Consider the following 14,511-nt stretch of genomic DNA (forward strand, 5'->3'; position numbering starts at 1 on the left):
AAGGTGTAGAGCTGGATGAACACAGCAGGCCAAGAAGCAGCAGATTTTCTGAAGAAGGGTCTAGGCCTGAAACGTCAGCCTTCCTGCTCCTCTGATGCTGCTTGGCCTGCTGTGTTCATCCAGTTCTACACATTGTTATCTCAGATTCTCCAGCATCGGCAGTTCCTACTATCTCTGATACAAATGAGGTTGTGGCACAGATTGAAATTGGTAGCTACAATGTGAGTATCACAGAGAACTGGCTACAAGGGGATCAGGACTGGGGACTAAATGCTCAAGGAAACACATTCTATTGAAAGCACAGGCAGATGAACAGATGGAGTGGGGTTGTCTTCTTAGTAAGAAGTGAAATGAAATCGATAGCAAACAGGAATATCAAGTCAGAAGGTGTAGAATCTGTGTGTGTGGAGTTGAGAAACCACAAAGGGAAAAAGACCGTGATGGGAGTGTGTACATGCCTCCTAGCAGGAGTCAGGAAGTGGAGAAGAAAGTAAATCAGAAAGCAGAAAAGGCATGTAAGAAAGGCACTACTACACTACTCATTGGCACTTCAATATGCAGGTAGACTGGGAAAATCAGATTTGTAGCGAATCTCAAGAAAAAGAAATTTGAGCAATGTCTATGAGATGGTTTCGTTGGAGCCTGTGGTAGAGCCCACTTGGGAACAGGCAGCTCTGGATTTCTGGAATTGCAATGAGGCAGACTTGATTGGGGAGCTTTAGGTGAAGGAACTCCTAAGAGGCTGTGACCATAAAGTGAGAATACACTCTGCAGTTTGAGAGGGATCGGCTGGAGTGGCACGGTGGCTCATGGTTTTATGTCGTCATTATCTCCAGGAATAGTGTGAGAAGACTGGAGGATAGTAAATGTTGTCCCCTTGTTCAAAAAGGTGAGGAGGGACAATCCTGGTAATTACAGACCAGTGAGCTTTACTTCGGTTATGGGTAAAGTGTTGGGGAGGATTATCAGAGAGAGGATTTATAATCATCTAGAAAGGAATAATTTGATTAGGGATAGTCAGCACGGTTTTGTGAAGGGAAGGTTGTGCCTCACAGACCTTATTGAGTTCTTTGAGAAGGTGACCAGACAAGTAGATGAGAGTATCAGAGATAATGGGAACTGCAGATGCTGGAGACTCCAAGATAACAAAATGTGAGGCTGGATGAACACAGCAGGCCAAGCAGCATCTCAGGAGCACAAAAGCTGACGTTTCGGGCCTAGACCCTTCATCAGAGAGGGGGATGGGGGGAGGGAACTGGAATAAATAGGGAGAGAGGGGGAGGCGGACCGAAGATGGAGAGTAAAGAAGATAGGTGGAGAAGGTGTGGGTGGGGAGGTAGGGAGGGGATAGGTCAGTCCAGGGAAGACGGACAGGTCAAGGAGGTGGGATGAGGTTAGTAGGTAGCTGGGGGTGCGGCTTGGGGTGGGAGGAAGGGATGGGTGAGAGGAAGAACCGGTTAGGGAGGCAGAGACAGGTTGGACTGGTTTTGGGATGCAGTGGGTCGGGGGGAAGAGCTGGGCTGGTTGTGTGGTGCAGTGGGGGGAGGGGATGAACTGGGCTGGTTTAGGGATGCAGTGGGGGAAGGGGAGATTTTGAAACTGGTGAAGTCCACATTGATACCATATGGCTGCAGGGTTCCCAGGCGGAATATGAGTTGCTGTTCCTGCAACCTTCGGGTGGCATCATTGTGGCAGTGCAGGAGGCCCATGATGGACATGTCATCAAGAGAATGGGAGGGGGAGTGGAAATGGTTTGCGACTGGGAGGTGCAGTTGTTTGTTGCGAACTGAGCGGAGGTGTTCTGCAAAGCGGTCCCCAAGCCTCCGCTTGGTTTCCCCAATGTAGAGAAAGCCGCACCGGGTACAGTGGATGCAGTATACCACATTGGCAGATGTGCAGGTGAACCTCTGCTTAATGTGGAATGTCATCTTGGGGCCTGGGATGGGGGTGAGGGAGGAGGTGTGGGGACAAGTGTAGCATTTCCTGCGGTTGCAGGGGAAGGTGCCGGGTGTGGTGGGGTTGGAGGGCAGTGTGGAGCGAACAAGGGAGTCACGGAGAGAGTGGTCTCTCCGGAAAGCAGACAGGGGTGGGGATGGAAAAATGTCTTGGGTGGTGGGGTCGGATTGTAAATGGCGGAAGTGTCGGAGGATAATGCGTTGTATCCGGAGGTTGGTAGGGTGGTGTGTGAGAACGAGGGGGATCCTCTTGGGGCGGTTGTGGCGGGGGCGGGGTGTGAGGGATGTGTCGCGGGAAATGCGGGAGACGCGGTCAAGGGCGTTCTCAATCACCGTGGGGGGGAAGTTGCGGTCCTTAAAGAACTTGGACATCTGGGATGTGTGGGAGTGGAATGTCTTATCGTGGGAGCAGATGCGGCGGAGCCGGAGGTATTGGGAATAGGGGATGGAATTTTTGCAGGAGGGTGGGTGGGAGGAGGTGTATTCTAGGTAGCTGTGGGAGTCGGTGGGCTTGAAATGGACATCAGTTACAAGCTGGTTGCCTGAGATGGAGACTGAGAGGTCCAGGAAGGTGAGGGATGTGCTGGAGATGGCCCAGGTGAACTGAAGGTTGGGGTGGAAGGTGTTGGTGAAGTGGATGAACTGTTCGAGCTCCTCTGGGGAGCAAGAGGCGGCGCCGATACAGTCATCAATGTACCGGAGGAAGAGGTGGGGTTTGGGGCCTGTGTAGGTGCGGAAGATGGACTGTTCCACGTAACCTACAAAGAGGCAGGCATAGCTGGGGCCCATGCGGGTGCCCATGGCCACCCCCTTAGTCTGTAGGAAGTGGGAGGAGTCAAAAGAGAAGTTGTTGAGTGTGAGGACGAGTTCCGCTAGGCGGATGAGAGTGTCGGTGGAGGGGGCCTGGTCGGGCCTGCGGGACAGGAAGAAGCGGAGGGCCTTGAGGCCATCTCCATGCGGAATGCAGGTGTACAGGGACTGGACGTCCATGGTGAATATGAGGTGTTGGGGGCCAGGGAATTGGAAGTCCTGGAGGAGGTGGAGGGCGTGGGTGGTGTCACGGACATAGGTGGGGAGTTCCTGGACCAAAGGGGAGAAAATGGAGTCCAGATAGGTGGAGATGAGTTCGGTGGGGCAGGAGCAGGCTGAGACGATGGGTCGACCAGGGCAGGCAGGTTTGTGGATTTTGGGAAGGAGATAGAAACGGGCCGTGCGGGGTTGGGGAACAATGAGGTTGGAGGCTGTGGGTGGGAGGTCCCCTGAGGTGATGAGGTCATGAATGGTGTTGGAGATGATGGTTTGGTGCTCGGGTGTGGGGTCATGATCGAGGAGGCGGTAGGAGGTGGTGTCGGAGAGTTGGCGTCTGGCCTCGGCGATGTAGAGGTCAGTACGCCATACTACCACTGCGCCACCCTTGTCTGCGGGTTTGATGGTGAGGTTGGGGTTGGAGCGGAGGGAGCGGAGGGTTGCCCGTTCTGCGGGGGAGAGGTTGGAGTGGGTGAGAGGGGTGGAGAGGTTGAGGCGGTTAATGTCTCGACGGCAGTTGGAGATGAAGAGGTCGAGGGAGGGTAGGAGGCCTGGGGGTGGTGTCCAGGAGGAGGACTTGTGTTGGAAGCGGGTGAAGGGGTCAGTGGAAGGAGGGTTGGGTTCCCGGTTGAAGAAGTAGGCATGCAGGCGAAGACGGCGGAAAAACTGCTCTGTGTCCGACCGTGACTGGTATTCGTTGATGTGTGGTTGTAGGGGGACAAAGGTGAGCCCCTTGCTCAGGACTGACCGTTCGTCCTCAGTCAGTGGGAGGTCTGGGGGGATGGTGAAGATTCGGCAGGGCTCAGGGTGGCTGTCTCCTCTGGGGTTGCAGGCTGTGGAGGTTGTGGGCGGAGCGATGATGTCGTCGGCCGTGGGCGGGGTTCCGTCGGCCGTGTAGATGAGAGTAAACTGGTTGATGTGGTGTATATGGATTTCAGTAAAGCATTTCATAAGGGTCTCCATGGTAGGCTATTGCAGAAAATACGGAGTAATGGGATTGAGGGTGGTTTAGCAGTTTGGATCAGAAATTGGCTTGCTGGAAGAAGGCAGAGGGTGGTGGTTGATGGGAAATGTTCATCCTGGAATTCATAGAACATAGAACATAGAACAATACAGCGCAGAACAGGCCCTTTGGCCCTCAATGTTGCACCAACCTCTGAACTAATCTAAGCCCCTCCCCCTACACTATCCCATCATCATCCATATGCTTATCCAAGGACTGTTTAAATGCCCCTAATGTGGCTGAGTCGATGACATTGGCAGGCAGGACATTCCACGCCCTTACCACTCCCTGAGTAAAGAACCTGCCTCTGACATCTGTCTTAAATCTATCACCCCTCAATTTGTAGCTAGCCCCCTGGTACAAGCTGAAGTCATCATCCTCGGAAAAAGACTCTCACTGTCCACCCTATCTCATCCTCTGATCATCTTGTATGTCTCTATCATATCCCCTCCTAGCCTCCTTCTCTCCAATGAGAACAGACCCAAGTCCCTCAGCCTTTCTTCATAGGGCCTGCGCTCCAGACCAGGCAACATCCTGGTCAATCTCCACCTTTTCCAATGCTTCCACATCCTTCCTGTAATGGGGTGACCAGAACTGCACACAATATTCCAAGTGAGGCCGCACTAGTGTTTTGTACAGGGAGACCTGGACAGAGTGGGTATGCAGAAGATGCTTCCAGTCATAGGAGGGACAGGATTCCAGGGGCACAGCCTAAGAGTGAAGGGATGACCCTTTCGAACATTGCTGCAGAGGGCTGTGGGGGCAAAGTCATTTGGTGCATTTAAGACAGAGACAGAGAGGTTTTTGATTAGTAACAGAATCAAATGTTTGTGGAGACAGCAGGAGAACGGAGTTGGGAAACATATCATAGAACATAGAACATTACAGCACAGTACAGGCCCTTCAGCCTTCGATGTTGTGCTGACCTGTTATACCAATCTGAAGCCCATCTATCCTACACTATTCCATGTATGTCCATATGCTTATCCAATGACGACTTAAATGTACCTAAAGTTGGCGAACCTACTACCGTTGCAGGCAAAGCGTTCCATACCCTTACTACTCTCTGAGTAAAGAAACTACCTCTGACATCTGTCCTATATCTTTCACCCCTCAATTTAAAGCTATGCTCCCTCGTGCTTGCTGTCACCATCCTCAGAAAAAGGCTCTCGCTATCCACCCTATCTAATACTCTGATTATCTTATATGTCGCAAATAAGTCACCTCTCAACCTTCTTCTCTCTAATGAAAACCACCTCAAGTCCCTCAGCCTTTCCTCCTAAAACCTTCCCTCCATACCAGGCAACATCCTAGTAAATCTCCTCTGCACCCTTTCCAAAGCTTCCACATCCTTCTTATAATGCGGTGACCAGAACTGTACACAATACTCCAAGTGCAGCTGCACCAGAGTTTTGTACAGCTGCAGCATAATCTCTTGGTTCTGGAACGTGATCCCTCTATTAATAAAAGCTAAAACACTGCATGCCTTCTTAACAGCCCTGTCATCCTGGGTAGCAACTTTCAAGGATCTGTGTACATGGATACCGAGGTCTCTCTGCTCATCTACACTACCAAGAATCTTACCATTAGCCCAGTACTTTGCCTTCAGGTTACTCCTACCAAAGTGCATCACCTCACACTTGTCCGCATTGAACTCCATTTGCCACCTCTCAGCCCAGCTCTGCAGCTTATCTATGTCGCTCTGTAACCTACAACATCCTTCGTCACTATCCACAACTCCACTGACCTTAGTGTTGTCTGCAAATTTACTAACCCATCCTTCTACGCCCTCATCCAGGTTGTCTATAAAAATGACAAACAGCAGTGGACCCAACACCAACCCTTGCAGTACACCACTAGTAACTGGTCTCCAGGATGAACATTTCCCATCAACCACCACCCTCTGACTTCTTTCAGCAAGCCAATTTCTGATCCAAACTGCTATATCTCCCACAATTCCATTCCTCCGCATTTTGTACAACAGCCTACTGTGGGGAACCTTATTGAACGCCTTGCTGAAATCCATATACACCACATCAACCGGTTTACTCTCATCTACCTGTTTGGTCACCTTCTCAAAGAACTCAATAAGGTTTGTGAGTCACGACCTTACCTTCACAAAACCGTGCTGACTATCCCTAATCAATTTATTCTTTTCTAGATGATTATAAATCCTATTCCTTATAACCTTTTCCAACACTTTACTAACAACTGAGGTAAGGCTCACTGGTCTATAATTACCAGGGTTGTCTCTACTCCCCGTCTTGAACAGGGGAACCACATTTGCTATCCTCCAGTCATCTGGCACTATTCCTGTAGACAATGACGAGTTAACGATCAATACCAAAGGCTCGGCAATCTCTCCCTGGCTTCCCAGACGTTCCGAGGATAAATCCCATTCGGCCCAAGAGACTTATCTATCTTCACCCTCTGAAGGATTTCTAATACCTCTTCCTTGTGTACCTCAATCCCACCTAGTCTAGTAGCCTGTATCTCAGTATTCTCCTCGACAACATTGTCGTTTTCCAAGGTGAATACTGTTGAAAAATATTCATTTAGCGCTTCCCCTATCTCATCTGACTCCACACACAACTTACCACTACTATCCTTGATTGGGCGTAATCTTACTTTCGTCATTCTTTTATTCCTTAAATACCTATAGAAAGCCTTAGGGTTTACCCTGATCCTATCCGCCAACAACTTCTCATGTCTCCTCCTGGCTTCTTCTGAGCTCTCTCTTTAGGTCTTTCCTGGCTACCTCATAGCCCTCAAGTGCCCTAACTGAGCCTTCACATCTCATCCTAACATAAGCCTTCTTCTTCCTCTTGACCAGAGATTCCACCTCCTTTGTAAACCACGGCTCCCGCACTCGACAACTTCCTCCCTGCCTGACAGGTGCATACTTATGTAGGACACACAGGAGCTTTTCCTTGAATAAGCTCCACATTTCTAATGTACCCATCCCCTGCAGTTTCCTTCCCCATCCTATGCTCCCTAAATCTTGCCTAATCTCATCGTAATTGCCTTTCCCTCAGCTATAACTCTTGCCCAGTGGTATACACCTATCCCTTTCCATCACTAAAGTAAACATAACAGAATTGTGATCATTATCACCAAAGTGCTCTCCTACTTCCAAATCTAACACCTGGCCGGGCTCATTACCCAGTACCAAATCTAATGTGGCTTCGCCCCTTGTTGGCCTATCTACACACTGTGTCAGGAAGCCCTCCTGCACACACTGAACAAAAACTGACCCATCTATAGTCTTCTGGCACTATTCCTGTAGACAATGATGAGTTAAAGGTCAATGCCAAAGGCTCAGCATTCTCCTCCCTGGCTTCCCAGAGGACCCGAGGATAAATCCCATCTGGCCCAGTGGACTTATCTATCTTCACACTCTGTAGGATTTCTAATACCTCTTCCTTGTGAACCTCAATCCCACCTAGTCTAGTAGCCTGTATCTTAGTCATGATCAAATGGCAGGGCAGACTTGATGAGTCGAATGGCCTAATACTCCTTCTATATCTTATTGTTAGAACTTCTCGACCATCTGAACTGCTCGATTCGGTCATGCGTCACAAACCTTATTGAGTTCTTTGAGAAGGTGACCAAACAGGTGGATGAGAGTAAAGCGGTTAGAACATAGAACATTACAGCACAGTACAGGCCCTTCAGCCCTCGATGTTGTGCCGACCTGTCATACCGATCTCAAGCCCATCTAACCTACACTATTCCATGTACGTCCATATGCTTATCCAATGATGACTGAAATGTACCTAAAGTTGGCGAATCTACTACCGTTGCAGGCAAAGCGTTCCCTTCCCTTACTACTGTCTGAGTTGATGTGGTGTATATGGATTTCAGTAAAGCATTTGATAAGGTTCCCTGCGGTAGGCTATTGCAGAAAATACCGAGGCATGGGCTTGATGGTGGTTTAGTGGTTTGGATCAGAAATTGGCTAGCTGGAGGAAGACAGAGGGTGGTAGTTGATGGGAAATGTTCATCCTGGAGACCAGTTACTAGTGGTGTACCGCAAGGGTTGGTGTTGGGTCCACTGCTGTTTGTCATTTTTATAAATGACCTGGATGAGGGCTTAGAAGGATGGGTTAGTAAATCTGCAGATGACACTGAAGTCGGTGGATTTGTGGATAGTGCGGAAGGATGCTGTAGGATGTAGAGGGACATAGATAAGCTGCAGAGCTGGTCTGAGAGGTGGCAAATGGAGTTTAATGCTGGAAAGTGTGAGGTGATTCACTTTGGAAGGAGTAACAGGAACACAGAGTACTGGGCTAACGGTAAGGTTCTTGCTAGTGTGGACAAGCAGAAGGATCTCAGTGTCCATGTACACAGATCCTTGAAAGTTGTCACCCAGGTTGACAGGGTTGTCAAGAAGGCATACGGTGTGTTAGGTTTTATTGGTAAAGGGATTGAGTTTCGGAGGCATGAGGTCATGTTGCAGCTGTACAAAACGCTGGTGTGGCCGCACTTGGAGTATTGCATACAGTTCTGGTCGCCGTATCATAGGAAGGACATGGAAGGGTGCAAAGGAGATTTACCAGGATGTTGCCTGGTATGGAGGGAAGGTCTAATGAGGAAAGGTTGAGGGACTTGAGACTGTTTTCGTTTGAGAGAAGAAGGTTAAGAGGTGACTTAATAGAGACATACAAAGATGATCAGAGGATTAGACAGGGTGGACAGTGAGAGCCTCTTCCCTCGGATGGAGATGGCTAGCACGAGGCGCCATAGCTTTAAATTGAGGGGTGACAGATATCGGACAGATGTCAGAGGTAGATTCTCAGAGAGTAGTAAGGGCGTGGAATGCCGTGCCTGCAACAGTAGTAGACTCGCCAACTTTAAGGGCATTTAAATGGTCATTGGATAAACATATGGATGATAACGAAATAGTGTAGGTTAGATGGGCTTCAGATTGCTTTCACATGTCGGCACAGCATCGAGGGCTGAAGGGCCGGTACTGTGCTGTCATGATCTATGTTCTACGTGAGCTTTGTTTCCCCTCTCTCTTTATCTCTTTGGCAATCTAGAGTAGACGGAATGGAAGCTATGGCAATTTTATGTCCTCTTGTAGGATGTGGGACGTAAGGGTCACTACGAGTGTCCCTGCTGACATCACCTGCGAGGAGTGCACCCAATTCCAGCTCCTCACAGACCACATTATGCAACTGGAGCTGGAGAAACTCGGGATCATTTGGGATGCTGAGGGGATGACAGCAAGGAGTTACAGCAAAGTAGTCACACCCAAGTTACAGAATAAAGGTTGCTGGGTGACCGTCAAGGGAGGGAAAGGCAATGGGATAAGGCAGACAGTGTTGGGCTCCCCTGTGGCTGTTCCTCTCGATAACAAGTATACTGCACTTTGGATGCTGTTGTGGGGATGCCAGGGTGCTGGTGGTGAAGGACCTACCAGGGGAAAACCATAATGGCCAGGTGTCTGAGGGAAGTGGGGGAGAATAGGAGAGCTACAGTGACAGGAGATTCAATGGTTAGGGGAACAGACAGGAGATTCTGTGGTCATGAATGAGACTCCTGGATGGTATGTTGCCTCCTGGGTGCCAGGGTCAGAGATGTCTCTGTTCGAGTCTACAGGATTCTTAAGGGGCAGGGAGAGCACCCAGAAGTCGTGGTACACATCGGTACCAATAACATAACTAGGAAAAGGGATGAGAACCTGAAAAGTGAATACAGGGAGTTCGGTTGGAAGGTAAAAGGCAGGACGAGCAGAGTGGTAATCTCAGGATTACAACCGGTGCCACAAACTAGTGAGGTTAGAAACAAAGAACTGAAGAGAGACAGGAGAAGAGAGGACGAGCAGAGTGGTAATCTCAGGATTACGACCGGTGCCATGGGCTAGTGAGGCTAGGAATAGAGAGCGAGTGCAGTTGAACACATGGCAATAGAGCTGGTGTAGGAGGGAGGGCTTCAGATATCTGGGTCGCTGGGATAAGTTATCGGGAAGGTGGGAACCGCATAAAAAGGATGGGTTGCACCTGAATGAGAGGGGCACCAATTTCCTGGTGGGAGCTTTGGAACAGCTCTTCGGGAGGGTTTAAACTATTTTGGTAGAGGGATGGGAACTGGAGCTATGGATCAGAGGATGGGGGAACTGGTAGACAGGTTGATACAGCATACAGAGAATCTGTGAGGAAGGACAGACAGTTGGTGAAGCAAAGTTGCAGTCAGTGTGACAGGTTGAAGTGTCTCTATTTTAATGCAAGAGGAGTCAGGAGTAATTGTGATGAACTTTGAGCATGGATCAATACTTGGAACTACGATGTTGCGGCCTTTACGGAGAATTGGATAACTCAGGGGCAGGAATGGTTGTTGAATGTTCCGGGCTTTTCTTTCTTTATTCATTCACAGAATGAGGGCATCGCTGGCAAGGCAACATTTATTGCCCATCCCTGAGCCCCCATCCCATCCCTGGTGCCAGCACTGATCCCTAAGGAATCTCGCTGGTCACAGGTCTCCAACCTGAAAAATGAATCCATAATCTTCACTTGCTGTTTTCTGTCCGTGGGCCAATTCTCTACCCATGCCAACGTACTACCTCCAACATTATGGGCTCCTGTTTTATGATTAACATTTTATGCGGTACCTTGTCAAATTGCTTCTAGAAATCCAAATACAGTACAATTGCTGGTTCTCTCCTCTCCACTCTGCTTGTAAGCTGCTTGAAAAATTCTAGTAAATTGGACATGATTTTCCATTCACAAAGCCTTGCTGACTGCTGGATTAGATTATGATTTTCCAAATGTTCTGCTATTAATTCCTTAATAATTGATTTTAACATTTTTCAAACAATGGATGTTAGATTCATCAACCTGTAGTTCCCCACATTTCCTCTCCCTCCTTTTTGAATAGGGATGTCACATTAGCAATGGTGGAGTAGGCTTGAGGGGCTGCTTGGACTGTTAGAAAGTGTTCATCTCACCTCTGGTTCTTTTACTAGTTAAACCTGTTCCTATTAGTTACTGACCTGTGCCTGTAGCAAAATATCATCATTTTTAACATAGCTGTTAAATTTCATCTTAACTATCTCTGCTTAAGTATGATAATACAGGTCTCTCCATGAACTTTAAATTGAGCAGGAGTTTGTTTGTAAGTTACTATGTTTGTGTGCTGGAGTGTGTCCCTACATCTGGTTCCATGACTGCGTGCGTTTCTTATCAACAAAAGCACAATGGTTAAGTTAAAAATGCACCTATGGTGATTTGATTATGGGGTAAGTAATAGCAGGCTGAAGGTAACAGTACTATTTCCAGATCAATGGATTGGACCTTCTGGTGGGGGTTAAGAAGGCTTTAAGCAGATCAGACCTGGCTAAATCCATGAATGCATCGGCTGAATGCACTTCTTCAACCTTCCCCTCCCGGTGCATCTTTTCCTTGCCTCCTGCTCCAGGATGGATGATCAACACCATAATGATGCCTGTTATTACAGCCAGGATAGTTGTGGTTGTGTAGTAAATCACTGCTCGAATACCCATTTTACCAGAGGCCTTGCTGTCCAGGGCAGCCATACCTGTTGCATTGAAAACATCAGATCACAACTGTAAGCAGTAAGGAAAAAATGATGAACAGAAACAGAAGCTGCTGGGAAAGCTCAGCAGGTTTGGAAGCAACTGTGAAGAAAAAATCCAGAGTTAACGCTTTGGGTCTGGTGACCCTTCTTCTGAGCCTTCCTCAATTCTGAGGAAGTGTCATTGGACCTGAAACATTAACTCTGATTTTTTCTTCACAGATCCTGCCAGAATTGCTGAGCTTTTCCCACAACTTCTGTTTTTGTTCCTGATTTACAGCATCCTCAGTTCTTTCAGTTTTTATTAAGAAAGAAATTATTACAAGCAATATTAATTCTGTAAAATGTTTTGTATTTAAACAGCATCTATAACATTGTGTTTGCAGGTGCATGTGTGTGTCTGCTCAAGACCACGTGTGCGTCAATAGCTGGGAATACAGTGGGGGTGCATATTACACCTTGTTTAATGTGGTAGTATTATCAATGGACTAGGAAAACAGAGCCCCAGGCCAATGTCCTGGAGACATGGGCTTGAATCCCACCATGATAGATGGTGAAATTAGAATTCAATAAAAATCTTGAATAAAAAGCTTGCAAAATGGTAACTTGTAAATAATGTCATCAAAATCCTAATCACTAATGCCCTTTAAGGAAGGAAATCGGCTGTCTTTACCTGGTGTAGCTGACATGTGACTAATACTACTAACCCTTCTCCTTTCCTACCTTTTCTGTCTTTCAAGAGCAACTTATACCCAGAAAGATTTAACAGCACAGAAATATTGGGGAGCACTGTGGCTCAGTGGTGAGCACTGCTGCTTCACAGCACCAAAGACCCAGTTTCAATTGCACCCTTGGACGACTGTGTGAAGTTTGCACATTCTCCCCGTGTCTACGTGGGTTTTCTCCTTTTTCCTCCCACTGTCCAAAGATGTGCAGGCTAGGTGGATTGGCCAGGCTAAGTTGCCCGTAGTGTTCAGGGAGGTGTGGATTAGGTGGGTTGTAGAGGGATGGGCCTTCTCCAAGGATTGATGTTGAGCTGAAGGGCCTGTTTCCACGCTGTAGGGATTCTATGTTAGTCTATGCTAGCCAGTCTTGTCTTTTAGCCAGGTGCTTGCCATTGCTCCAACATCATAATTCCGCACTGAAAAAAACGTGGTGGTCTCTTAACTGTGTCTTGGTTTAGAGAGTCAGCATGAGTCAGTGCAGTTTTGATGGGCCGAAGGGCCTGGTCCTGAGCTGTTTAATACAGAGTGATAATGGGAACTGCAGATGCTGGAGAAACCAAGAAAATAAAATGTGAGGCTGGATGAACACAGCAGGCGCAGCAGCATCTCAGGAGCATGATAAAGGGTCTAGGCCCGAAACGTCAGCTGTTGTGCTCCTGAGATGCTGCTGGGCCTGCTGTGTTCATCCAGCCTCACATTTTATTATGTTTAATACAGAGCCAGTTACTTCAATCGCCTTGTAAGACAATCCTTCCTTCCATGTGATATAATTTGGTGAATCTCTATTGCACTCCCTCTATGCCAAGTATATCCTTCATTAAATCAGGAGACCAAAGCTGTGCATAATATTCCAGGTGAGGTCTCACCAAGCCTCTATACAATGATCTTCTTTCACTCACATTATTGGCTGGGCCAGCATTTCTTGCCCCAACTGCCCTTGAGAAGGTGGAGGTGAGCTGCCTTCTTGAAATGCTACAGTCTCTGTGCTGTTGTTAGACCCAAGGTAGAGAATCCCAGGGTGATGACCCAGTGAAAGTGAAGGAACTGTGATATATTTCCAAGTCAGGATGGTGTGGCTATGAGGGGAAGTTGCAGGGGCTGATGTTCCCATAAATCTGCTGCCTTTGTCCTTCTAGATGGAAGTGACCATGGGTTCAGAAGGTGCTGTTTAAGGCTCTTTCATTTATCTCTGCAGTGTATCTTGTAGATAATTCACACTGCTGCTACTGAGCATCGGTGGTAGAGGGAGTGGATGCAGTCCATGTGGTGCTGATCAAGCAGACTGCTTTGCCCTGGATGGTGTCAAGCTTCTTCAGCGTTTAAAGATTTGGCACAGATCTGTATTTCTGGTTGTGAGTGAGGTTGTTCACATGCTCGCTGAGTTGGCTTGTTCTTGTTCAGACATTTTGTCACCATGAGAGGTGACATCATCAGTGGAGCCTCCAATGAAGCGATGTTATTCTACTCCGTTCGGGATTTATACTGTCCGGTCCATTATGGTGACTACTGTCATTTCCAGTTTTGATCTGTATGGGTTTGTATACTTGGTCCAAATCTATATGTTTGTTGATTGCATTATGGGTGGAAAACCATGTCTCTAGGAGTTCCTGTACATGTCTATGTTTGGCTTGGGCTATGATTGTTACCTGACTGCTATGAGCAATGAATAACGATGACCATAACTGACTCCACAGATAAGAACGGGAAATTTCACGTCAAAAATCCCAGTATCTAAACAAAATGGACCAGCAGTGGACTATGGGATTCACTGGATGAGGGTGCCACTGGCTAGGGAAGCATTTATTGCCTATCCCTAATTGCCTGGGGACAGTTAAGAATCAACCACATTACTGTGGGTCTGCAGTCACATGTAGGTCAGACCAGGTAAGGATGGCTGTTTCCTTCTCTAAAGGACATCAGTGAACCAGGTGGGTTTTTCCTGACAATCGACAATGGATTCATGGCCATCGTTAGATTGCCAATTCCAGATATTTATTGAATTCAAGTTCCACCATGTGCTGTGGCAGGATTCAAGCTTGGGTCCCCAGAACCTTATCTGTGTTTTGAATGAACAATCCTTCGATAACACCAAGGACATCATCTTCCCTGTTGTATCCATTCAGACAAGTGGGGAGTATTCCATCACACTCCTGACCTGTACGTTGATGATGGTGACAGACTTTCGGGCAGGTCATGCCTCACAAGCTTTATGGAGTTCTTTGAGGATGGAACAAAGCATGGCGATGAAGGCAGAGCAGTGAATATG

The 14,511-nt window shown here is 47.8% G+C and overlaps 1 protein-coding gene across 4 annotated transcripts in view; it reads right to left on the reverse strand.

The window, feature by feature from the left end:
* The window catches only part of LOC125451014 (excitatory amino acid transporter 1-like), a 140,761-nt gene that overhangs the window by 111,968 nt on the left and 14,282 nt on the right, over positions 1-14,511 (reverse strand). For all 4 annotated transcript variants that reach the window (XM_059645054.1, XM_059645055.1, XM_048527639.1 and 1 more), the window contains one exon: positions 11,319-11,523. In XM_059645054.1, the coding sequence (XP_059501037.1) occupies positions 11,319-11,523 (205 nt within the window). The remainder of the gene's footprint in view (positions 1-11,318; positions 11,524-14,511) is intronic.

This window comes from Stegostoma tigrinum, chromosome 3 (assembly GCF_030684315.1).
Source record: "Stegostoma tigrinum isolate sSteTig4 chromosome 3, sSteTig4.hap1, whole genome shotgun sequence".
NCBI classification, from domain to species: Eukaryota; Metazoa; Chordata; class Chondrichthyes; order Orectolobiformes; family Stegostomatidae; genus Stegostoma; species Stegostoma tigrinum.